This window comes from Lynx canadensis, chromosome X, assembly GCF_007474595.2.
Source record: "Lynx canadensis isolate LIC74 chromosome X, mLynCan4.pri.v2, whole genome shotgun sequence".
In the NCBI taxonomy this organism is placed as follows: Eukaryota; Metazoa; Chordata; class Mammalia; order Carnivora; family Felidae; genus Lynx; species Lynx canadensis.
The window spans coordinates 108,074,916-108,101,487 of record NC_044321.2 but is presented as its reverse complement, the minus strand read 5'-3'; the positions used below and the strand labels follow the sequence as shown (position 1 = coordinate 108,101,487).

At 44.3% G+C, this 26,572-nt stretch overlaps 1 protein-coding gene across 1 annotated transcript in view; it reads left to right on the top strand.

The window, feature by feature from the left end:
* The window catches only part of GPC3 (glypican 3), a 430,661-nt gene that overhangs the window by 13,398 nt on the left and 390,691 nt on the right, over positions 1-26,572 (top strand). The window contains exon 2 of the mRNA XM_030306119.2: positions 19,989-20,150. Within this exon, the coding sequence (XP_030161979.1) occupies positions 19,989-20,150 (162 nt within the window). The remainder of the gene's footprint in view (positions 1-19,988; positions 20,151-26,572) is intronic.

Below are 26,572 nucleotides of genomic sequence, written 5' to 3'. Positions count from 1 at the left end.
ATTTATGTGGGGAGGGAGGAAGAGGAAGGAGAGAAAGAGAGAGTGGGGGGGGAGAAGAGAGAGAGAGAGAGAGAGAGAGAGACAGAGACAGTGGGGGGAGAAGGAGGGAGGAGGGGTAGAATGAAGGGGCTGGATTGAGCCTGTATGATCTCTGCTCAGCAGCTGATAACTTTGTGACTGCTTTGGAAAACAATCTTTGCTCTCCCAGAGGGTTAGGACCTCTTGTCTACTCCTTGGCTTAATTTAATGTGGCCAGAGGCAAATATCTTCGGAGACCATTATGCTCTTACCCTAGGGACCTGATGGTCTCCCACTTTCTTTTTTACTGGCTTTCTGGGCTGTACCTTCTCTGGCCATGCCCAGCAGCCAGACTGGAACTTTTGAAGCGATTCAGAGAGCCATGGAAGAACTGTGCCCAGTGTTTCAAATAGTCCCTTCTGTTTTCAGAAACTGATTTTCTGCTTTGTTTTCAAACTTCAAAGTTTGCTTCTGAAATAAAGGTTTATTTTCCCCCACGGGATTCTGAAGGTTTTATACAAGTGTTAATTTCTAAAACCTAAGTCATTTCTTGCCTTTGAAACTTCAGTGCTGTGGGTCAATTTAATAACGTTGCCTGAAGGTTCTTTTGGCCTTCAAAAGCTGTCAGATTGCCTTTCTTTGTTCTTTGAGAGAGTAAGGTTGCCTCATTCACAAAGCTTGAAGGAGTTGAAACCAGCACTTACGCAATCATGCAGTCTTCCTCCACCCCGCAGGGATATCCAGTTTTATTTTCAGGCTAGGTCCTAGTGGCAATGAGATGTATTGCCAACCGACAGTTCTGGGTGAAAGTCCCCAAAAGCCCATCACCACTTATTTCATGGAGTAGTGTTAAGAAGTAGCCCAAGTTACCGAGACACCCGTAGCTAAGGGGAACAGTGGATGTTCTGCGCACACCCATCGCTGCCCTTCTGGGGCTCGGAATAGCTTCAGAGCTACTGAGCACCCCCCTTCATCATCTGCCGGACTGCTCCCCACATCTTCCCTTTTCGTCTTCCTCCCTTCTACCCTCACACTCTCTCTCAACCGGTTATAATTTAGAACAGAAGGTGTTTTATGGTTTGTTATATTTATTGAATGGTTTTGTGTTTCTTGTTCTCTAAAAAAATTGGATGAGTGGAATGTTTTATATTTTCCTATTTTACTTTTAAGTTGTATTTCCTTTTCCTATAGCTCCTGATTTCCTTTTCTCCTCTCTCTCTTCCCGCACGTTCCTCTGCCTCCTCCACATCCGCTTGCCCTCAGTGATTCTGGAGAGAAAACAGCCTTTCCATTTCTGTCCGCATATTTGGTTTGGGTACCTGGTGACTTCTCTCGGGATATTTCGAAATTTGATTCCTTAGTTTGGAAAGACAGAGCTCTAAAATATGCACCAATGAATTTACATTCCACTTTCTAAGAACTCTGAGTATTTAAAAGAGTTGTGTGTGTGTGTGTGTGTGTGTGTGTGTGTGTGTTGTACAGATAGCACAAGGCTAAATATAACTGACTGGAGTATCTCAGATCATTGCTATGTAGTTTACATTCTCTCTCACTTTGTCATAATTCTCAATGAATGCAAATTGCATCTTTGTTCTTAGAAATCTCTTTTCTTCCACTGAACTGCCTTTCCTTTTTCCAAAGATCAGGGAGCCCCTTTGAAACACTGCTAATGTGGGGTGGAATTGACACGTAGCTTGTAGGCTAACCAAATGTAGCTTGCTTTTCCCTGATGAAGTTATCACGTTTCAGGGCACGGTGCCACTTGCAGGATTTTATGGTCCTAGTTTCAAGTTTGACTTCAGGTTAAAGAGCATATTCCGATTGGACTATTCCTTGGAATTTTGGCTTTGTCTTAACACTTATGGGAATCTTTTGTTTGGCCTCTATCTATTATCTCTTCCGGGCTTGGCCAAGGCTGTTAGGTTATACACCTACGTATAAATATTTAACAAGATAAGTTAGACAAAATGTGCTTGAGGATACCTCAGCCCTCCCACCCCCATCCCTGCCCCCGCCCCTGCTCAGTTTTTGTGTAGGGTCACAGATGGTTGCTTTATCTCACATGTTTGGATTTGGAGGACATTCCTTTGCACTTTGCTTGATAGACACAATGAAATGGAAGCGTGCGAGTCCATCTTGACTACCAAAATGGTAGCACCAAGGAACAGATAACATTAGACTCCTCTTCCTATTTTTTTTCTAACTGGTTATCCAAACTCCCCTAAGCCAGAGAGTTTTAGGTATGAGATTGTGTGTTTTTAAAGAAAATATTTTGGATAAAGACTAATGTTCTCAAGTCAGGAATAACAATTAGTACCATTCATTAATCAGGGGCATGTTTTGACTTTGAGTCCTGGCTAGGAAATATAAACTGTGAAAGTCACACATATATATGAACCTCAGGCAAATTTATGACTTGTCAGCCTTTTAAGGTTAAATTCTTAACCCCAAATCGGGGCTGGCTTTATATGTGGAGTCCGGCACATTCCTCTGGGCCACTGAACCCCCCCCCCCTCCCCAGCCCCAGCCCTTTGCTTCACAGCAGCTAATGGCCTAATGAGCAAGAAGGATTTCTGCCTCTTATCAGCTGCCTAAACAGCAACAGGAAGGCTGATATACAGAGTATAGGTCAAAACCTCAGTTCTTAAACCAAAAAACTATAGGCTCAGTTTAAAACTCTGGATATGTGGTATCGCTGTGGTTATCAATGCCTGTCAGTGAAGGAGCTGGACACTTGAGTTCAACCAAATAGTAATAGTTGTCAAAAGTATGAACACTCTAATTAATTTTGCTAATAGTTCGTTCCTTCTTTGTTTAGTTCTTCTATAAATAGCCTTCATATAGGCTTTAATGAGCTTTTAGTTTGCGCCTGGAGGTTATTATGGTCATGCGGGGGTGTTTTGATTGTCAGATGGTGATGATGGAGGCAAGGGTATTTATATTTTGGCCCGGAGTTTGGAAGGGGCTGCCAAATAAACGTAAATAGCTATTTACTCCTACTTTTATTTCTCTTTAAACCGAGTTTTTGAATAAATATGCACTCAACTTGCCATGGGAGTCAGAGACAGCTTTGTGCCTTCTCATATCGTAGTCAGACGTTTTAAGGAGAAAGAGTCCTTGCCTGTTTCTGAGAACCACTTGGAATCCAGGCTCAGACTCACAGAGAATAAATATTTTAGGGTATTCAGTGCCCATTATAGTGAAAGCCCCTTGACTTTCATCTTCTGCATTTGCATTTTGTCAGAGACAATAATGAAAACATTTTTTTCAGATTCCGTCCTGTTATTGAAAATCCTATTTACATAAACAGGCATTGTTGTGGCTTAGGGAAGAATGTGGGGTCCCATTCTTGAGCTCCTTGTATATCTTTGCTAAGGCTTGTCTAAATAGAAGTAATGACGCTTTAGTCTAAGCAGCTTTTCTCATTTAGGTAAGCAGGGTGGTTTGAAATTTCAGTTTACTAGATAATTGAGTCTCTTCTTAATTATTTCAGGCATGCAGGTTGCTCTCTTGATAGTAAAGACCCTAAAAATCTAGTAATCTCCTCAGGCATCCATTTGGTAATAAAATCCTGTGCATTTTCAGGGGTTAATTTTCATGACAATTGTGCGTCCCCTCCCCACCCCCACCCTTGAAGAAATCCTGCTATCTTTTAGGGCCTTGGTCTCCTCACGTTTGCCAAAGCGCGCGCGCGCACACACGTATATATGGGTGTCGCTGGAATGACTGAATCTAGAGGGAATTTAAATGTATTCAGATTCATGCTCATTACACAACTTTCATTTAGAGTTTTTAATAGCCTTGTCATATTTCTCAGAAAATCATCTGCCTGACTTTGCCAGGCTTGGTTTTCTGCCCTGAATGAAAAACTGAAGATCAGCAAAAGTGGAGCCTAACTATCTCCTATTCGATCCTTTTGATCAAAAAAAAAAAAAAAAATCTCACAGGTCATCTGGGGCGGAGTGAGGTGGGAAAAAGCTAAAAAAAACAAAAATAGCCCAGGCTGCCTTCACATCTGCTAGTCATTCCCACTGGTGTGACTTCAATTCAGCAAGTTTTTATTGAGCACCTGTGGTGGGGGCGGTGCTAATAATCGTTAACATTTATTGAGCCGGGCGCTGTGCTAAGCCTTTATGGGCAACATCCCATTTAATCTTCGCCACAGCACTACCAGGTGGGTATCATTATCTCCCCCATTTTACAGACGAGGAAACTGAGGCTTGGAGAGGTTTAGCGACTTGGCAGAGGTCAAATATTTTCTGACACGAATTAAACTCAGTCTGGTCCCAGGGCCGTGTTTCCAATCACTACTCTTTCGAAGGGCTCAGCATCTTGGGGAATGACTCCCCAAACCAGTTTTGAGAACTCAGTATGTGTGGGATGCTGGGGATCCAAAGTCAAATAATTTAGTCATGGTGGGGGCGCCAGACGTGTAGACCGATGAGGACCACGCACGGAGGGGTCTCCAGATCTGTTGAGGGGAGGAAGGAGGGCATGGGAACGGGGAGCTGTGGCGTGAATCTGTGGGAATTCCGTGTCCTGAGGCAGCTCAGCAGCCTGGGGTCACGGGCGTTTGATTTTCCTGTTCAGTGAAGGTCATCTTCTATGGGTTGAACTGCCTCAGCGATTGCATCAACCTGTTTCCATCGGGGCCCCGGCTGACTGTAGCGTCAGCTGCCTTGAACCCAGCACTGCTCAGACATGCAAGGTCGGCACGGTGCGGGACCTCACCGGCCCCATGGTTCCCGTGTCACAATTTCTCTCTTATTGGACCTCCAAAAAAAAAAAAAAAAGACTAAATTAAATGAGGCAGATGTTCCTGAACCAAAGTGCTGTGGTCTCGAGAGCTGGTGGTTTTCTGAAGGCGGGTCATACAAGACTGGCGCCCACAGGGAGACCCCGGCTCCGGGTTTGGTTCGTTTAGCGTGAAGTGGAGCCCTCGTAGCGCCCCCTCTTGGAGCCCACGCTGGGCTCCGGGGAGCTCTGTGTCCGCATCACCCCCTGCTTGACAGAAGAAGGAAGTGACTATTAACAGTTTGAGGGTTTTTCGGTGAAATCGTGGGAATGGAAGAGAAATTCCCAAATCACCTGTTTGGGCAATTTATTTTTGTTTTTCATGGCTACCGAAGAAAGCAATGAGGAAACAAGTCACTCCTGAGCCGCACTGAAAAGTCCTTTATGTGCCGGGGCCCCTGGGTGGCTCAGTCAGTGAAGCATCCGACTTCGGTTCAGGGCATCCTCTCACGGTGTGTGGGTTCGAGCCCCGCATCGGGCCCTGTGCTGACAGCTCGGAGCCTGGAGCCCGCTCGAGATTCTGTGTCTTCCTCTCTCTCCGCTCCTCCCCAGCCCACGCTCTGTGTCTCTCGCTCTCTCCCCCTCAAAAATAAACATTAAAAAAACGTTTTTTATGTGTCGCATTCACAAGTTAGCTTTTCCTCCATTTTGGGAAACGCTTGGCTCAGGGTAAGGTGGACTCGCCAACGTGTGTTGAGTGAGAGAGAGAGAGCGCGAGAGGAACCATACCCTTTAGCTTTCTATCTCAGCTTCCCCAAAACTCGTCGTGTCTCCAGGCTTCTTACAGCTGTTCTGCAATGGTTTGCTTGCCAACACCCTCCCATGCACTTTCTCCTTCATTAAATCTCTTCCACAGAAAGGGGTTGCCACCAAGTCTAGACTTCGGTGACGTGCAGGAGGAGGGCCAATTAGTGAGGATTTTGATTCCTATTACGTGCGGATGGGGGGAGGGGGAGGGAACTCTGTCCTTCCCAGTCCTTCAGATACTCAAGTTGTAACACAGCAGTGTGTCGAAGATGTATAAAATTAGCGGAGCATTTACACAGCTATTCCCCAAGATGGCATAAATGCCACAGCACTAGAGCATGTCAGTGTAGACGCTGAGATCGGCTGAAGGATAGGAAAAAGGAAAAGATCAATCACGTTGCTCCTCACTCGGGGATCAAGAGCGAGTGTTTGATTTTCCTCTGGTTGCGTTTTGCTTAGGCGCGGTGTGTATGTTGTGCTAACAAGGCAACCGACTCCCTTTCCCACAGGTTCCTATCGTCAGGAAAGGGGAACGATAAAATAGAGGGCACAGATTATTTACAGTGGCTGAGAATGTAATTACAAGGTGCAATGGCTTGAAACTGAAATTTAGGTTAGCCATTAGAGCTGGGAGAAGCATCTTAACAGTAAGGGCAATTGGGCATCGGAGAGATTTGCTTGGGAGCTGGTTAAGCAGCATCTCTAGAAGTGCCGAAGACTAGGACAGGTGTAATGTGGAGAGAGACTCTTACCATATTCAAGGTTGGGCTGGAGGCCAAGAACGATAGGCATCTTCCTTTGTTGCCTGGCTCTGTTTGTGACTACCTGATTGCTAATAGCTTGAAAACATTTCTTCATGTATCCAAAATATACTTAGTTTGTTAAGCATAAGAAAACAGACTTTCTGAAATACGGGCCAAGGACTGAGGCGGTATTAGGATTTTTTTCACTTCTGTAAGGCTTCTTTTTTCTTATAATATGGGGCTGCTGTTGTTAAAGTAACATTTGGGCTCTGTCTGTATGACTTTCTCAGGGCTGACCCCAGATAAAATTTGGTTTGGTTCTCTCTCTCTCTCTCTCTCTCTCTCTGTCTCCTCTCTCTCTCTTTTTAGAGATAAAGCACGAGTGGGGGAGAGGGGCAGAGACAGAGAATCTTAAGCATGCTGCATGCTCAGTGCAAGCCCAATGTGGGGATTGATCCCGTGACCCTGGGATCACGACGGAGCTGAAATAAAGAGTTGGACGCTCAACCGACCGAGCCACCGAGGTGCTCCTCTTTTAGCTTTTAAAAACATCTTTCCTTCCTTTTGGACATTTCCCCTCACCCCTACCCGCATGGTTTGGGCTGCCTCCCCGTTCTCTTCTTTCCCGTGCTGGACGAAAATCCCAAGTAAACTCTTTAGCCTTGAGGTATAAGGAGATTACTCAAGGAGTGCTGCACTCGGAGACAACACCTGAGGAAATTGCCTAACCAGAGTACTAACTCACCCGTGATGAAACATTTAGATATTGCCAGGCAGATACTTGTAGGTGGGGTAGAAGGAGGGGGGCAGGTATTAGTTTCCTAGGGCTGCCATAACGGATCACCTCAAATTTGGTGGCTTAAAACAACTGAAATTTAGTCTCTTGCAGTTCTGGAGGCCAGAAGTTCAAAATCAAGGTGTCAGCAGGGCCACGTTCCCTCCACAGGCTCTACGGGAGGATCCTTCCTTGCCTCTTCCTTCCAAGCTTCCGGTGGCTCCAGGCCTTCCCTGGCTTGTGGGCTACATTGCTCCAGTCTCTGCCTCTGTCTTCACACGGCCTTCTCTTCTCCGTGTCCCTCTCTGTGTGTCTCTTGTAAGGACACTTGTCATCGGATTTAGGGCCTACCTGATTAATCCAGGATGACATCATCTTGACATCGTTAATTTAATTACATCTGCAAGATCGTTTTTCCAAATAAGGTCATGTTCACAGGTTCCAGGGCTTAGGACATGGGCATATCATTTTGGGGGACACCATTCACCCCACTACAGAAGGAGAGCTTTCTGGGCCTCTTTAACCACACCAATACATCAGAGATGTCCACTCTAAGGAGAACTTACTCCAGGGAAGCTGAAAGTTGGTTGTAAACATTCAGTGTGTTTCCTGAGAGGGATGTGGGTAGGAACTGCTGTTTTTTTTTTTTTTTTTTTTTTTAAATTTTTTTTTTGATGTTTTTTATTTATGTTTGAGACAGAGAGAGACAGAGCATGAACGGGGGAGGGGCAGAGAGAGAGGGAGACACAGAATCGGAAGCAGGCTCCGGGCTCCGAGCCATCAGCCCAGAGCCTGACGCGGGGCTCGAACTCCCGGACCGCGAGATCGTGACCTGAGCCGAAGTCGGCTGCCCAAGGAACTGCTGTTTAACTTGTTTTCTAAATGGCTGGCTCAGTTGGTGGAGCTTCTGACTCTTGATCTCAGGGTTGTGAGTTTGAGCCCCACATTAGCTGTAGAGATTGCTTAAAAATAAAGTCACTCATTCATTCAGAGCACACCTGTGTGCGAGCAGGGGGCGAGGCAGAAAGAGAGGGAGACACAGAATCCGAAGCAGGCCCCAGGCTCTGAGCTGAGAGCACCGAGCCCGACGTGGGGCTCGAACTCACAAACCGTGAGATCATGACCTGAGCTGAAGTCGGACACTTAACCAACCGAGCCACCCAGTGGCCCCAAAATAAATCTTTTTTAGAAAAGAAGAGCCCTCAAAGGGAATAGGATACCACACATGTTTTTTTAACTTTACTGATTTGAGAGAGAGAGAGAGTGCGAGCGGGCATGTGGGGGCATGCGTGAGCAGGGGAGGGGCAGAGAGAGAGGATCCCAAGCAGGCTCAGGTGTCAGTGCAGATCCTGATGCGGGGCTTGAACCCACAAACCATGAGATCATGACCTGCAGTGAAATTGAGAGTCGGATGCTCGACCACCTGAGTCGCCCAGGTGCACCAGGATACCCCGTTATTCAGCTTAGCATTTATGTCTTGACTCATGACTCCTGTTGAATTGGTTTTCCCTTAAAGAATATGTGGTTTCTAAACCCTTTAGCTACGGGAAGGCAACTGTTGCTCATTGCCCGCCTGAAGAACCTTTTTGTAGGTGATGGTATGCTTTCAACCTGCTTTAGCTTTCCACCTAGTCTTTGTGGTTTGTTGAAATGTCAGCTGCAGGGAGTTTTGGAAGCCAGAAATAGCTGGGAAGCAAAAGACGGCTGTCTTAGGTTCGGGCATACAGAGTTTTAGGGACAACTTGCATGCAGAGTGGTAAATACGTGGTTGTCACAGGTGAGACATTCCCTGAAGAAATGCTGTCACACTTGCTTATGACGAAAGGACCAGTTCTAACATTAATGGCAGGTGACGACTTTGGTGTGTAAAGAGATCAGCGAGTTAGAGGATGGCCTTCTTGGAAACACAGTGAAAGGTATGTTAGAGGCCAACAGGTCGAGTCTGCTACCTAGTGCAAGAGTCCCTTCTGTGGGGTCTCTGATACTGCTACCCAGTTTATGCTTCGGTGCTTCAAGACGAGAGGAGCTTACTCTGTTCAGGAAGCAGGAGTTCCGTGCTGAGTATTTGTTCATTCCTTCAACAAGCATTTATTTTTTATTAAAAAAATTTTTTTTAATGTTGTTTTATTCTTGAGACAGAGACAGAGCATGAACAGGGGAGGGGCAGAGAGAGAGGGAGACACAGAATCCGAAACAGGCTCCAGGCTCTGAGCTGTCGGCACAGAGCCCGACGAGGGGCTCGAACTCACACACTGTGAGATCATGACCTGAGCCGACACCGGATGCCCAACCGGCTGAGCCACCCAGGCGCTCCCTTCAACAAGCATTTATGGAGTATGTCCTATATACCTGGCACTATGCCATGTTAGGGAAGATGGCCAAGATATAGTTCCTGCCTACAGAAACTTCCAATTTAATCGCAGGAATAAGAAAAGTATACCAATAGCTATAAAAATGCAGTATTAGAGGTACAAAGAGTGCTGAAAATTCCTAGTTGACGGCTCTTGGGGTTTATTTGGTGGGGAGGGTAGCTGGGGCAGGGAAGACCAACATTATGAAAGAGATACTTTATGGATGAGAAAGTTTTAATAGCTGAAGCTAGGGGAAGAGCACTCCAGGGACAGAAATAGCATGAACAAAACAGGGAGGCTGGAAATGGAGCCATGGGTTTGGGACACATGAAATAAGTTTAATTTAATCCTCAGCCATGTTGAGAAGTAGGTGTTATTGTCCCTATTTTATAGATAAGGGAGCTGAGGCTCAGAGATTAAGTAACTTACCTAAGATCACATGGCTGTTAAGTGAGGTTCACCCTGTGGTCTGTCTGATTTCACATGTCTTCCTTTGCCACTGTGTGCCATCCCACCAGGAAGCTCTCTGCCATTAGTTAGGGTCTGGAGACAAAGGAGTATGTATAAAGGGAATGTGGTTATTACACGGAGTGAAGTGCTGTAAGGCTGAGTTGTTGGCCTTTGCCTTGGCCCCATATCCATGTTCACGTATAGCCGAGTGCTGTTGATACACCTTCCTAGAAGGGCAGAAGCAGGTCCTTTGCTTTTTTTTTTTTGTGTCCTCCCAATGCCCAGTCTAGAATGGGCTCAGTGGCTATCGCTTGATCTATAGCTGGGGAACTTAGACTCTCAGATCTGAAATTACCTTAGGGGTCATCTGGTTCAGGCCTGGATTCGAGGAGGTATTTGATTAAGTCACACAGCTGATTTGGTAGCAGAGCAGGTAAGAACATTTTAGTTTTGGTAGGGAAGGGCTCTCCCTACCCCCTGTGTGATTTCATACACAGGGGAAAGGGCTTAGTGCTTAGATGGAGCCTAGGGTGTTGAAATTCTCAGCTACACTTCAGGTCTGCATATTTGAAGATTGTATCTGAAAAATAAAAATTATACATCTCCTGAAAGATGAGATCTCAGCTACTTATCTGAGTAGAATAACAATTAGTGAAGGAGTGACTCAGGGAGACAGGAGAATTGCCTTAGTTTAGTCCCTCTGGCAAAATTCTAAACTACTAAAAGATTTTTTATCCCAACTGGCATTGTTCTGCAACCCAATTTTATTTTATTTCAGTTTTTTCTTCCCCGTGTCTAAAGAATGTGTGTGTGTGTGTGTGTGTGAGAGAGAGAGAGAGAGAGAGAGAGAGAGGGAGGGAGGGAGGGAGAGGGAGAGAGATCTTTATTTTGGGCTCTAAGGACTCTTCATTCATTTCCCCTGGAATACTGCTCTTCTAAAAGTTGCTCTAGTAACATCAATTAATCTCATCTAGTTCCTTTAAAAATGAACTCTCTTGGGGCGCCTGGGGTGGCTCAGTCGGTTGAGCGTCTTACTTTGGCTCAGGTCATGATCTCACGTCTTGTGGGTTCGAGCCCCGCGTCGGGCTCTCTGCTGACCGTACAGAGTCTGCTTCGGATCCTCTGTCCCCCTCTTCTCTCTGCCTCTCCCTCTCTCTCTCGCTCTCAAAAAATAAGTAAACATTTAAAACTGAACTCTCTTGAAGTTCTGGCCTTGGTTCCAAGTCAAAGGGGAGCGCATCAGGCCCAAACCTCAGCAGGCCCCGTGAGATACAAAGAAGACTCTGTCAGGAGTCTTTCCGTCCAGGAACCTAAGTCTGGCAGAGATGAGCCAGGCAAATGCAACCATGATGCAAGTTAGAGTGAGAAGTGTTTATCTTTTTAACTTTCTTCCCCAGCTTTGCTGAGATATAATTGACTCCTTTTCATCCGGCCCCGGCCGTCCTCCACGGCTCACTTAACCCGTTTTCACACTGCTGTGCCCTTGCTCCATTTTCTTGAAGGGTTTTTAAGAAGGAGAATGATGTGATCAGAGATGTACTTGAGCGGTTATCTGTCTGGGGCTCGGGTGTAGAGGCGGGAAGGCCGGTGGTGGAGGCTCTTATTGGCTGTCCAAGTGAAGAGAGGTGAGGTGACGGGGAAAAGGTGGGAAGAGGGGAGTAACGAGGGACGTTTACAAAGTGGAACCGGTGGGATTTAGCGGCCTTTGGCTACAGGGGCTGAGGGGGAGTGAGGGGTCCATCCCTAGAGGTTTCTAGTTGGTTTGGAAGTCCACTTGCTGGACAGGGACTGTGTCCTGTTCATCATCATACTCCTCGGGTTGGGCCTAGTCCCTGGCACAAAGTAGACATTCAGTAAATGCTGGAGGAACAAATTGTTCACTAGTTTGGCAGGCCGAGTGTAATCAGCGAATTTGTATTCCCAGAGCACATGTTGACTGCTGGTTGGGAATGTGGTCCAGAAAGAACCTGTTCGTGGGAGAGCGTAGTCGTCTAGGGATTCAACCTTTACCGGGCATGAAATAATATGCAGTTAATTGACGGTTGGCAGTAGAGATAAAGGTAATTCATTCGTTAATTCTCAGGCTTAGAGAATGGCTTCTCTCCAGGGTTGCTTTAAACTCCCAGTACGCCAGTGTGGTAGCGACATTTTGGCCTGCCTTTTACAGAGGCAGGGTCTGTGGTGGCCCCAGGCACGATCTTTGATTTAAAGTCTGAGCTCGAGATACCCAGGTGCGCCCTCTGCAAGGTCATGTTCTTTCAGGCAAAATAACAGAAGGGTAACCTTCAGCTGGGTTCCCTAAGATGATTTCTTCCACCAGCAATCGTCACTTTCCCCACTGGTTTCAAATGCAGTCATTTCTTTCATCTGTATTCCTATCTTGATTAGTGAGAAATTAATGAGCGTGTAAGATTTGATTTAGATAATGATTAATTAGGGGAAAAGGCACCGTTCTAATAGCAAGTCACTATTATATGCTAAGGAAATTAGTTAATATTTTTGGATGGCAAATTGACTTGTCCTCTGTTTAAAAAAATACCTTTTGAAAGAGTCTGATATGTTTTTTTGGTTCATTAGTAGAGTAACCTGCACTTAATCCTTTGGATAATTTTAATAGGCATCTCTCACTTTCCCTACAAGTCAGGAAGCAACCGGGATATCATTCATTCTTCTGCTTAATATTACTTTAATGATGATATTACATCACTATTTTTAGCACAGTGTACCTTTGTTAGCAAAGAAAATAATAATCCGCCGTTCATAAAGCAGACCTTGGCAATGAAATGTGTCAAATCGTCATATATATATGTATATATGGAAAAGATTTCAATTTTCATTGTTACTGAGCCCTGACGATTCCTCCTCTTCTGTTGCTGTTTGAATATGTTTTATCTGTTCTTAGGAAAGCATAAGGATCAAGGTCTACGTGAATATTACGTCTGTTCTCTAATGTGTTTTCTAATGCGATTTTTGACAATTTATAGTCATGAGTAAAATTGCAGTCTAGTAAAATAACCAACATGTAGAACACAACACAGGTAATTAGAGAATTGGCGGGCTGGAAGTGACCTTGAGGGGTTATTTAGTCCATTCCCAATTTCAGGCCATAAGGCTCATCTTCCTACGCAGCACTCGTCGCCTGTTTAAGCTTTTGCTTGAGAACCAATAGCGGTCCTTTATTGTCTGTGGGGTCAAGCCCACAGGCTTTTGTCTGCATTCAAGGTCCTTCACATTCTGACCTGATAATCTAGCTATGCCCCAGATTCCAGCTTCTCTTCAGGCAAATTAGTCTTGCCCTGCTACACTGCTGGGGCCAAACCCATTTTACCCATTGGCCTCTCCAAATCCTTCCCATCTAGCTCAAACCCCACCTCTCCTGGAAATTTCCTTTGGCCCCTAGAGCCTCTGGTGAGCATTCACTTATCAAGCAAATGTTGTCAATAGCACATATTTCAAAAATCAACTTAATTGAGATAATTTACAAACAATAAAATACACCCGATTTGAGTGAAGGATTTAATGAGTTTTTACAAATGTATATAACCATGTAACCACTGCCCCAATTAAAACAGAGACTATTTCCATCACTTCAGAAGAATAATACTGCATATTTTGTCACCTAACCATGTACCAACTTTTACTGTTGTCTAGCTATTTTTGTGTGAAAATCTGGTCTCTTAGTGTGAGTTTTGTATTTGTTTATTTTAATTTTACTTAACACATATTGTGCCAAGGAGGCTAAGAGCTTTACCTGCGCAATCTCACTCAATCTTTGCAATAACTCTGTAAGGTAAGTGCTATTGGTAATCCCATTTTAGACATAGGGACAAAGAGGCATGTGGAATTTAAATAACCCACCCTTGCTTCTTGTACAGCTAGCAACTGGTGGGGTTAGGAGTAAATTTTAAGCAACTTGACCAGGGGGCCGTATGGCATCTGCTCTTTCCTGTCCACTAGTGCCTACCACGATGCTCACCCCCGGGCCATTAATACTTACTGACTTGGAGTAAAAGCTGATAGAACAGACACATTTAGACAGATTCATACACACTGTTCACTGTCCTCTTCCAATTAGGGACAGGGCTCAGGCCTGGAATGGGGTCTCTGAGTGCGTGTGTGAGCCTATGACTGCAGGGCAAAGGGGGACTGAAGTCCCAGTTCAGGGGAGGTGGCCAAGGGAGACCAGGGGCAGTCTGAAATGTCAACTCCTTGAATGGAGCCGAAAAAGAGCAAGAACTGGGCCCCAGTGATGGAGGTCAAGAAAGCAAGGCCACGGGTAGCCAAGCCGAAGACATCCCGGACACAAGAACACATCAGGAAAGAAAGAGCCTTCTGTGGTCCACCTGTATCATGGACTCTGGGAGGGGAAGCAGCCGGTAAGGGCGCCCAACTTGGATACACATGTGACTCATCCTCCAGAGGAGAGCTACCATAACCCAAATATCCCCTTTCAGTTGTAGGATCCAGAACCAGACCCAGTGTGCAAGCAAGACATTGCCTCAAAATAATTAGAAATGAATTACTTCATAGTTCCTTCAAGTGAGACACGTGTTTGTGTATCTTCAAGTTGGAAGTTGATTTTTGTGGTATCTGCAAGTATTTTTTCCAAGAGCAACATTAAGCACAGAGATGTAAAATTTTCAGGGTCATCTGTCTCCACTCTCGTTGTAGATCAGAGAGACACAGAGTTGTTGTTGTTGTTGTTGTTTTTACCTGTGTTCTTGATCTGTACCCTCATTAATTCAACACGATGTGCCGAAGGCTGAATGGGATCGACAGGGCATCCCAAGGAGATGGGTGTCACTCTCTGCTCTTCAGGAATGAAAAATCTAGGAGAGGAGATTATAGTATGAAGGTACTTTTTAATCCTCCAGAATAAGTGGGAACTAGCAGCCCTGTAATGACTTCAGTTAATTTTTTTTTTTTTTAGCACCTGGAAATGCAAGTTATTAAAGCTCCGAAGACTTCAACCTTTCGAGCTCATTTGAATAGTCAATTGCTAAGCCTTTTCCTTATCTCCATCCCAGGCTATATTGCTTGTCTCTATTCCCATTTCCCTGCTAAATTCCACTTTTAGATAAAAAATTGTGAGCACCTCTTTGATGAGTATGGCCAACAATTATTTTTCCTTTCCATCTAATAAAGGAGTTATTTCCCTTTAACCTTCTTTCGTTGCAGACATTCTTAGAGCATGCTTTGCTACTTACTGTGCCTTCTGTACGTTGCATCTTATTTCTTGAATTGGCCTTTCCGCTTTGATTTATTCAAGTACCTATCAGTTCTCCATGTACCCACGGTGTACCTCCTTACTTATTTGCCCTTGGTTACTTTTTATTCATCCCACTTGAGATTTGGTTTCCAGAGTAATTGTTTTGTTGATGAGGATTCCTCTTTCAGTGCTTTCTCTACTTTCAGTTTTGATGTTCCGGTTTTGCTTCTTTCATGCACCTGTTCATGCACTGAAATGGTTATATTTCATTATTGTCATTTCTTGTAGGCATGTCTAGCTCTCCTGGCTCGCTTTGTTCCTTATGTTCTCTTGTGCTAGAGCTTATTTTAAGCTGGCCTGTGAGTTACATGAAATTTACTTAGAATGTTTTTCCCTTTGGCGTATATTTCACTCCTTCCTGGTTTTGTTAGTTTTATAGGTGTTTTATTTCCCCAAATATGTAGCTAACGCTTAGCCCCCAGATCAGTTGTATTGGCTTATTGATTAACCAGGCAATGATAACTGGGAGGGAGGATAAATATTGCTATGTGTACATGCCTTATATTTGGATATAACCTACACCTTTCTTTATGATGTCTGACATGTTTTTCCCCTAAATACTCATTTGACGTTTTATTCCTTTCAAGATTTTCTGCTCAACTAATTCTTGAGGTAGTGGGAGTTTTTACAATGATAAGACTTGACCAACCCAGGGAAGGGATACAGTATTCAAGCTCTGCGTTACTTTATGAATGATCACATAGCAAAGGCAAACAAAACTGGTGTCGTGGTAATTCAGAGAGGCGGTCCTGGGTTTCGGTAGGTCCACCAAGTGGTAATTTGTTACCTTCTAAGATCTAAGCAGCTCACAGCGTTTCACAGAGGAAAGATTTGAGCCTCGTTATTTTATGATTCCCACTAACCAGCTAGAGCTGGTGGAAGTAGGAGCAGTGTTAACAGCTGCCCTGCCAAATAAACACTGCTGCTCCTGAAAACTGGAAGTCATCACCAGTGGAAATTCAGAAACACGAAGGAGTTTATGTATGACATTCAATTTTATGAATGTATTCAAATGCAGATATTTTATTTTTATTTATTTATTGTTTTAATGTTTATTTATTTTTGAGAGAGACAGAGACAGAGTGCGAGTGGGTTAGGGGCAGAGAGAGAGGGAGACACAGAATCCGAAGCAGGCTCCAGGCTCCGAGCTGCCGGCACAGAGCCCAACACGGGGCTCGAACTCACGAGCCGTGAGATCGTGACCTGGCTGAAGTCGGACGCTTAACCGACTGCGCCACCCAGGCGCCCCAGATATTTTATTTTTTTTAAAGTTTATTTATTTATTTTGTGTGAATGAGGGAGAGGGAAGAAGGGAGGGGCAGAGAGTGGGGGGGCGGGGAGAGAGAATCACAGGTGCTGACAGTGTGGAGCCTTGACGGGGGGGGGGGGGGGGGGGGGGGGGGGGGGGCTTGATCCCAATGACCATGAGATCATGACCTGAGCTGAAATCAAGAGTCAGGTGCTTAACTGACAGAGCCACCCAGGTGCGCCATCAAATCAGATATTTTAAACACATATGACTTAGGCATCAGTTTACCAAGGAAGCAAATAAAGCACTGATAAGTGGACAGGAACTTGGTATATGGAAAATACTTGCTACACTAGATTTAAGCAAGGTTGGTTTAGCCACTCTTCCCGAAGGGGACTCTTTCCCTTCGTGGTCCAGTAAACTGCATCAATTTCTACTCCTAGAATAGCCTTATGTTTTGTAACCTCATGTAGAAAGAATACAGTGAGCTAGAACTAGCTCTGTTTTCTTTTTCAGAAGACAATCATAAAGCCTTTAAGCTTAGATCGTATTTAAAATCAGCTTAAGGCTTGTATATGAGATTGACATTTATAGGAGATAAATCTGAACTCTGTGTCTCCAGACCCCAAATTGTATTTTGACACATTAAATATCACCTTTCCATCCAGTGCTATAAATTGCAGTGCGGGATTCGGTTTGGTGATATGTATTATCCGTGCTCTCCATTTACTACCTTTGTCAGCAGCTCCCTTGACGAAGGGGAAGGGGAGAGCTTGGAGTCAATACCCTGGACTCCCAACAGTGATGTCATGTGAGGCAAAACTTGATGAATTTCATTCCTAAATTAAGAAAATAAAACTTGGACACGTACGTTAAGGTCATGATTAACTGGAATTCCTAGGGAAATACGATGTAATAAAAATAAATTTTCTGCTCACTGAGGACTAACTTGTCTCTTACTGCATACCACCCCCCACCCCGCTCCGTTTTTTAAAACCTCAGTTGTTGCAAAGCTGCCTTAAATGTTTCTGTGTATATATCTCTGCTGATCCCTTTAGATAGTAAGCTCTTTGGGGTAAGGACCATGTCTCTCTTGTTCAAAGCGGTACCTCTCCCATGTAGCACGGTGCTCGGCACATAGAAGATGAGTTAGATTGAGTCCTCTGAGAAGCAGATGCCAGTAGGAAATTGAGCAGGACTGTGGTGCGGGGCCGACCCAGCTGAGGAAGGAGGGAAAGAAGGAAGGGAGAGTGGGAAGAATCTTTGATTGCAGTACAGTTTTTTTTTTTTAAAGATTTGTTTCAAATGTTTATTTATTTTTGAGAGAGAGGGGTAGGGAGCAAGCAGGCGAGGGGTAGAGAGAGAGGGAGACAGAATCCCAAGCAGGCTCCACTCTGTCAGCACAGAGCCTGATGTGGGGGCTCGAACTCATGAACCGTGAGATCATGACCTGAGCCGACATCAAGAGTCAGACGCTTAACCGACTGAAGCACCCCGGTGCCCCAGCTGCAGTGCAGTTTGAAGAAAGTTTTGTCAAGGTCAGTGGGGAGTCCTCGAGCCCAAACCCCTGTCAGCAGAGTGCTGTGTCTCACAGGGCTTAGCATCTTTGTTGTGCTCAGTCATTGGCTGGGAGCAGCCCCTAGGGATTACTGCCGGGGTACAACATGGTGGTGAATTCAGAGTGTGGCTGTTGGGACCATTTGTCGGTTACACTCCATGCAGTAGGGGATCTGAGATGCACATTTTCGTGGCCACCACAGAAGGATCTCAACAAACGCTGATGGAAGGGAGAGTTGGAGTACAGTGGGAGTTGCAGAAGAGGAAGGAGATTGGATTTACTATTCATCGAGCCCTAATATTTGCTAGTATTGGTGGAGTATATAAAATCAGGGGACCCTCCTTCGTTTCCTTCACGTCTCCTCAAATGTTACCTTACGAAAGAAGCCTTCCCTAACTACCCTGTATAAATAGAATTGTCCCTGCATCTGCCACCTTCCCTAGCTCCCTTACTTTGGTTTTTAAACATTAAAAAAAATTAACAGCTTTATTGAGGTATAATTGACATACAACAAACCACACACATTTTAAGGGCATAATTTCGACACATGTACGTAGCCATGCGATAATCACTGCAATCAGAATTATGAATGTATCCATCACTCCCCCAAATTTCCTCCCTCCTGCCCTGTCCCTGCCCTCTATCCCTTCCCCAACAGCCACTGAACTGCTTTGTGTCACTATAGATTAATTTGCATTTTGTAGACTTTTGTATAAATGGAAGCATAGAGTATGTAATTTTTTGATGTGGCTTCTATCACTTGGCATAATGTTGCTGGGGTTCACCCATGCGGTAGCACATATGTGTAGTTTATTCCTTTTTATGGCTCGGTAGTATTCCACTGTATGTATATACCACAGTTTGTTTTCCCTTGCTTAATTCTGTTTTGTCTGTAGTACTTACCACAACTTCACTGTGTGTGTGTGTGTGTGTGTGTGTGTGTGTGTGTGTGTGTGTGTATGGGATACACAAAGTTCAGTGGGGTTTTGGAACTCAGGAGAACGGTGAGGGCTGGGTTAGGGAGTTCAGCAGTCACATGGGTATAGATGAGATCATGCGTGGGGGAGACGTAGAAAGAGGGGGAGGGTCAGTGACATTAAAGTGACAGGCAGAAGAAGAGGAGGCAGGAAAAGACAGATAAGAGTGGCCATAGCAGTAGGTGCCTGTGAGGGGGGGGGCGGGGTGGGCGGGGGTGGATAGGTTCACTAAAACAATGTAGGAGGAGAACGTTTCAAGAAGGAGATATTGGTCAACTGTGAGGGAAGCTGCGAAAGATCACGTTGGACGAGGACTAAGAAGAGGTTCCAGTTCCCTCATTTTAGAATAAGCGAGGAGATGATTCATTTGGCAAATTTTTACGGAGCTGCAAAAATAAAAAAGCATTGTTCATCATAAATGAAGTAGCTCAGGATTTCAGAGGTCAGCGTTTGAACAGAGCGAGAATGTTGTAGTTGTAGGGGAGTTTGATGATTGTCTCAATGTGAATATCGTCCTCTGGATATTTTGTCTCTGAATCTTACCCCAGACCTTCAGTTAAAACAACAACAGTAAAGCTTTGATAGGATATTGATGTTTTAATCATTTATCCCCAAAAGCAACATTGGGTTGGCAGACATACATTTCATTAGGAAATCATAACTGGAATTTTGAAAATTGCTTCTTGGTTGTGCTCTCATTCATAAATTATAATCAAGAAAAAGAAATTGTAGGGGTGAAGATTAATCTTTTAACGGACAAATTAAATATCGGTGTTCAATGACGTATACTTGGTGCTGTAAATTAGTTTATGCAGAATTTATGAGTCAAACCTAGGCAATTAATTCTAACGGTTATTCAAAAAGACTCAGTCATAAGGATAATGAGGAGAAAGCAGGGATCAGTTAAGATAAACACTAATTTTGAAAAATCAAGATTTTCCTGTATTTAAAAAAAATGCATTCTTTGGCCTTGTTTGCCACGCACGTGTGTGTGTGTGCGCGCGCGTGTATGTCTGACATTCTGCTTACTGAAACATGAAAAACTTGTTTGTTTCAGGATCAGATCTGCAAGTATGTCTCCCCAAGGGCCCAACATGCTGCTCAAGAAAGATGGAAGAAAAATACCAACTAACGGCACGCTTGAACATCGAACAGCTGCTTCAGTCTGCAAGTATGGAGCTCAAGTTCTTAATTATTCAGAATGCTGCGGTTTTCCAAGGTGAGTTCTGGGGATCGTCTTAGATGTGCTGCTCAATGGCATCATTCTTTGGGCACTGGGCTTTCAAATGCTAAGTGTAATTTGTAAATCACCATTCGAGCATTAATGTTCGATATAAGAACCTCCCAGTGAGAGATTCTGTTTAAGGAAAACCACAGTTTTTAGAGAAGCTGCGTTTCACTCTTTGGGAAGGCAGGTATTCTAAAAAAATCATTGTCCAAGGACATTCTGTTTACCTGTATGCAAAGGCTGTAAGTCTCCACAGAAAGAGTAAATGAGATCTTCTCTCTAAGAGCACTTAAGACTTGTTTAAAACACAAAACAAAAAAAGTTTACGTGAGTACCAGTTTTCTTCAGGAGTGGCTTAGATATTTGTGGAACATGCCTGAACTCCTTCTGACCACTGGGGCCATTTCCATAGAGATGGGGAGCTTGGTTTGAAGGCCATACATTTTCTCATTTGTGTGAATGGTTACCTTTTCTTTCTTTGTGAGTCTCAGTTGTCGCTACACTTGCGTGTGGCTGTAAAGGAAGCTGATGTGGCATCGCCGCAACAGGTCAGGAATCCCACTTCTCCTGGCTAACTTGTAGGACTGTCACGGCAGGATGGAGAGTACTGCCACTGATTCAAAGACCCAGCTAGGGACGACGGTGACAACGGTGGTCATAGAGATACTAAGCACTTAGCAGCACATTCGAGGTACTCTTGTAAGTGCGTTATGTGTATTAACTCATTCAGTCTTCACAATAACCCTAAGAAGTAAGTATCACTGTCAGCATTCCCATTTAATGGGTAAAAACCCAAGGCACATCATGGTTAAGTAACTTGCCCAAGGACACACAACTAATAAATGGTGAAAGCAGGATTTGAACCTAGGCGACCTGGCTCTTACAGTCCATACTTTTAAGCACCTCAGTATGCTGCCTCCTGGGAGGGGAAATTACTCACAGATATTAGAGCTTTCTTCTATCTTTCCTTAGGCACATGGAATCAGTGCCTTTTTCTTGCTCTACAGGGAATCGGGGTCAGATAGAAAAATAACACTTCTGGGGCGCCTGGGTGGCTCAGTCGGTTAAGCGTCCAACTTCAGCTCAGGTCATGATCTCGCAGTCCGTGAGTTTGAGCCCCGTGTCGGGCCCTGTGCTGACAGCTCAGAGCCTGGAGCCTGCATCGGATCCTGTGTCTCCCTCTCTCTCTGCCCCTCTCGTACTCATGCTGTCTCTCTCTCTCTCTCTCTCAAAAATGAATAAACATTAAAAAATTTTTAAAAAATAGCACTTCTGACTACTTGACATTCCAAAGTGTTAGATTTATGGCGCCTGGATAAGGAGTAACCTCTGAATTGTAAGGTGGGTTGATTTTAGCTTATTTTGTGTATTACAAGGAAGTTTTTAGAATTAGCTAAGAAAATTATTCAAATTAGCTAATAAAGCATACATTCATAATAGTTTCTAGGGTCAAAGCCTCAGGGGATGTCGGGTTGATTATATGAAGTACAGTATATAAGCGTGAGGTATTTGTTAACTTATTTATGCAGTCAGACTCTTATGAAGAGTTTGTTGAGACTAACAATTTGGCGAAAGAATGAATAATTTAAACAGATTTTAAAAATACATGTACCATTCATGTACTTCTTAGATTGGTTTTGGAGCTGATCTGCCGGCTGAAAGTGGGGTGATAAGAAGTGATGGGACATGAGAATTGGGTTGAAACAGAGAGCTGAATCTTCCTCTTTGGGGTGCCAAGGTGCTTCTCAGAACAGAGTACGATTTGTTTCATTCTCAGGATAACCAGGTCACCAGATGTTATCATACAACCATTAGCTGGCGGAAGTGGCTGTCCATCTGAGGGCCTTGGGTGTCAGCTTCCCTATCTCCGTCCAGTCCTGCATTTTACATATTGTGTTTTCTAGCCCTGGAGCAGCACAAGACTAGGAAGAAAGGAGGTTCTGACCCGACTTTGATTGGCTTAGCATGGAGGATGAACACTAGTCATGTGAACAGAGGCTGGAAAGTGGAAAGTGGGGGCAGCACCTACTAGTTGTATTCTTTCTCTGTCTCTGACACACACACACACACACACACACACATACGTTATTTCAACTTTTTATCTTGTTTCATTCTCTTCTCTTATTCTTTCCCTGCTTCACAGTTAGAGAACATAAACCCCATGATAAAAAAGAAACCATGGTGCCAGACCTCAAGGCAATGATGCCATGTTTCTGGAAACATTACCCCCAAATTCTTTCTATAGGAAACATTGGGAAGCACAAGACTAAAATCAGGGACTGCCGCAAGATGATGCATTATGGATTGCTAAGAAGAAGAGAGCGGCCTGTTTTTCCTTACAATTACTTACTATTCTAATTAATTTAAAAGGGGAGGGCACAGTTGTTTTTTCCTTAAAATGTACTCTGTCCCCAAGATTCCGGCAGACCAGATCATTGCTCTAATACTTCACTCATATGAAATTTGACGCAAGCTATTTTCTCCACCATATGAAGTTGAAGAAAACTCATCTTGATACTGGCCTAGATCCACAATCTCTTTAGGATTCCTTCGCTAGTCCACATTGGGGGTATTAAAGCTGTGAGCGCTTTCTGCAAATATGTGCACAGTTCCACGAGCAATCCTTACTGCCTTGATGTGGATTTTATGTCTTCGTTTGCAAGAAGCCTTTGCCCTCATAAATGAGCCTGGGGCCCTTTGCTACAGTGGTTGGAGTGCTCTCTTGCTAATGTTGTTTTGATAATGATTGAAGCGTTAAAACAAAAGTTGTTCTTTATTTTCAATCTTTGCATTGCCTCGTTTCCTAAATTTAATTTACTTGGATGTGCTTAGTAAAACGGGGCAGCAGAATCGTTTTTTGTTTCTGCTTAATTAATTCTTTTTGAAAAACTCCACTAAAAGATTTTCTTTTCTCTTTTTGTTCTCCCTTACCTAATAATAATTACGACGATAATAATAATAGTGGCAATTTATTAAGTGTCTACTATATGATGCTTACTTTGACATAATCCTCTCATGTAATTTTCCCCGCGGCCCTCTGGGGTCCCTACTGTAATTATCTCCATTTTACAGATGAGGAAACTTGTTCTTAGTATGCTGGACATGAAACAAAATTAAGAAGTTGTGGGGGGGGTGGGGCGCCAGGGTGGCTCAGTCCGTTAAGTGTCTGACTCTTGATATCGGCTCAGGTCACGATCTCACGGTTCGTGGGATCAAGCCCCGCGTCGGGTTCTGTGCTGGCAGTACAGAGCCTGCTTGGGATTCTCTCTTTCTTCCTCTCTTTCTGCTCCTGCCCCACTTGGACTCTCCCCCTCTCTCAAAACAAATAAATAAACTTAAAACAACAACAACAAGAAGTTGTAGGATTTGTGGTCCTTGGGAAGAACACCAGGATAGAATTCTGAATTTTTCATCCTATCTCCACCACGGCTACACCTTCAAGCCTGGAGTTTGGTTTTCTTGGCAGAATTTCCTTATAACCTTCCAATGCGTGCTATCAGGAAGTACTTGGGGGTATATGCCTGGGTGTTTTCTGTATGTTGGATGATTCCAGTCTTCCCCAAGGTGCCACTGACTTTGAGTGAGACCAGACTCTTCAGCTTTTCTGGAAGTTGCGTAACCCACAACTTGAACGGGCCTCACCAGAGGGTAGACATCGTGGTCAAGCAGAAAACATCTGTGTGTTCCTAAAACACCATGGATCTCCTGTCTAGGTAGCCGAAAGCTCCTCGGGTCACCGTTCAGTGCCCACTGCTGTTGATGCGTGGTCTTTACAAGCTTGATTTTCTAGCTTTCTAGCCAGTGGTAGATAAGCAGTTAAATGGAAGGGTTATAGAAGATTGCCAGAGGGGGGTACATACGAGCAGGAAGAAGTTACGAGTGACGGTAAGGGTGGAAGACATAAAAGTAGGCTCACGAGCTCACTGAACGTGGCAGTCCGGAGGGCATTCAGGAGAGGGGTATATCCTACCCGCCTCAGTAGCCCCTGTATCATAGTAGGCCCGACAACTGATGTCCATTGCGAATCAATAAAGATCCAATTATTTTCCCTGTTTTTTTTTCCCCTCCACATTTTCCATTTTAAGTGGCTAAAAAAATATATCGAGGGGCTGAAAGGCAATGGAAGGAGCACTGGGCTTGGAGTCCAGACATCTAAATTCTAATTCTAATTCTGTTTTTGGAAGCTTTATGCCCTTAGGTGGTTATTTCGAGTCTCTTAGCCTCAGTTTTCTTACCTGCAAGATGGGGGATCATAATTACAATCCTGCTTCACCTCATAGGGGCGACGCAATGTATGTGAAAGTACCTTGAAAACCGTAAAGCAGCGTATACATGCATTATTGTCTCGCCAGCTCACTTAAGTGGACTGCTCTATCCCAGGTGGTGGCAGATGAATGGTGCGTCACCGTTCCAGACGTTAGCCTAGATAAAGCTGGGGGTCATGATGTCACTCACCTATTTTGGCCACCTTACAGCTTTAGCGCACAGGTGAGGGAGCCCTTAGGTAAAGTAGCCTTTGGAAAAGGGGTCTATTCTGTGCATTCTCAGATGTGAAGCTGTGCTGTTTGAAATGGCCTCTTCTCTTCTGGCCCCTATCTGCTGTGTTTTACACACAAACAAGCGGCTGGATCAGGAAGGGTTTGTGGTGTTCAGGCCATAAGCACTTTTCCCAGGCCGTCTTCTTAATTGCACCGTCTGCGCCACGATATCATGGCAGCGAGAAGGAAAATGGGAGTCAGAGTTTAGAGATGTCACGTGGATCTTCACCCAGTGTTGGAGGACTTTCTGGTACCTGCTTTCTAGAGGGGAGATGAAAAAGATGTCTCCACATGGTGGGGGGGTTGGCGACAGTGTTTCTGTGCTGCTGCTTCTCTCCTCCCGTGTTTTCCATTTCCATCTGCTCCTGGCAGTTCTTATATTTTTTTTTTCTTTCTGTCAGATCCCTGTCTCTCCCACTCCCACTAAATAAAATTGACCTTGGTTAGGACACCCTTTTCCATCAACTCAGAGCAATTTCTCCAGTCACTTCTGCTTGAAATAACTGTTTAGGGACATTATTCAAGCAAAGCTTTTTTCTTTCACAGTTAATATGTGACTAAATAATTGCTTGGATGTTGATAAACATGTTTTTGAGATTCAATCATTTGTTAATTTAGTTTTTATAATGTTGTGGGGGGTTTTAAGGGAGCACCGAGCCATTTTTCTCCATTTCGCAATGTTTCCCCTTGACTAGGCTGACAGTTCTCCTGCTCGTGCTCCCGCTCTGTGCCGGGCCGAGCCCCACCGAGTCCCCGACTCGGGCCACCGGCCATTCTGTCACAACCCTTTCTTGGTTGAAAATGACCTATGGGAGAGAATAATTACACTGATGTCTAATCAGAACGTAATTCATTTGCCAGGGCTAACTGTGATAACATTAAACTGAATAGAAGAATTTTAGGAACGCAAACCATGACCGTGAGTGAGGTTATAGATCCTCAAAAATGTAAATTATTAATCAAACCACTCATCTGGAAGGCAAAGCTCTAGTAATCCCATTATAAAAGGGTGAATTTCTCATCAGAGCCCAGAAGATGCTGGCTTTAATTAGTGTCCTTTTATGGCACTGACTCAAAGAGATATTTTGGTTACAAAGTTTAAAAAAGATGTGATTCTTTATTAGTGCTATTGGAAAAACAATTGGAAACTGGGCGTTTAAAGTCATTTTGGTTTTAAACTAAGAACTTTTGGATTCTATTCAGTTTCAAAATTCTGTGGCTTTCACGGAGCCAGAGGCTGGGGGAGTTGTAAACCTTTACTGTGCCCTCTATTGATTTAGAAAAGTCAGTCATTAGGCTGAAAACTGTTTAATAAAAAGAGCTTAGGAAAATGACTCAGTGTGCGGCCAGAGACTGTTCTAGGGCCAACGTGAGGTGAGGAGATTATGCAGATTAACTTTTTACCCCCCCCTGGTCCCCTTGATTCAATAGGGCTCTGAACTCACCCCCTCTAGCTGCCATGCTCCTGCCCACCTTCTCACTAGTGGGCCCAACAAAGCAAATTAGAGGACATTGTCCCTGCCCTCTAGAAGCTTCCAGGAAAAATACCACTTTTGCCTCAAGTGATTACTCCCCACCACTCCCCCGCTGGGATTTGTTTACCTTCTGAAAACATATGTTCCTCCTCCTCTTTCTGTCTCACTGAGTTGCAGTACCTGATATCAGAGTAATGAAGCATATGTTTGAGAGATTTGAATTCTCCTGTCAGTAGAGTGGAGGTAGAAACGATTTTCCTTTAAGCTGGAAGTGGTAACACAGAAATTAAAAACACCTTCCCTTCTGTCATCTGTGAGAGGCTTCGAGGGGCTGGCACTCCTTCTTTTTCCCCATCCCGTCTTGCAGTCAGTCAAAAGGTCTTGTTTCTTCTTTCATGTT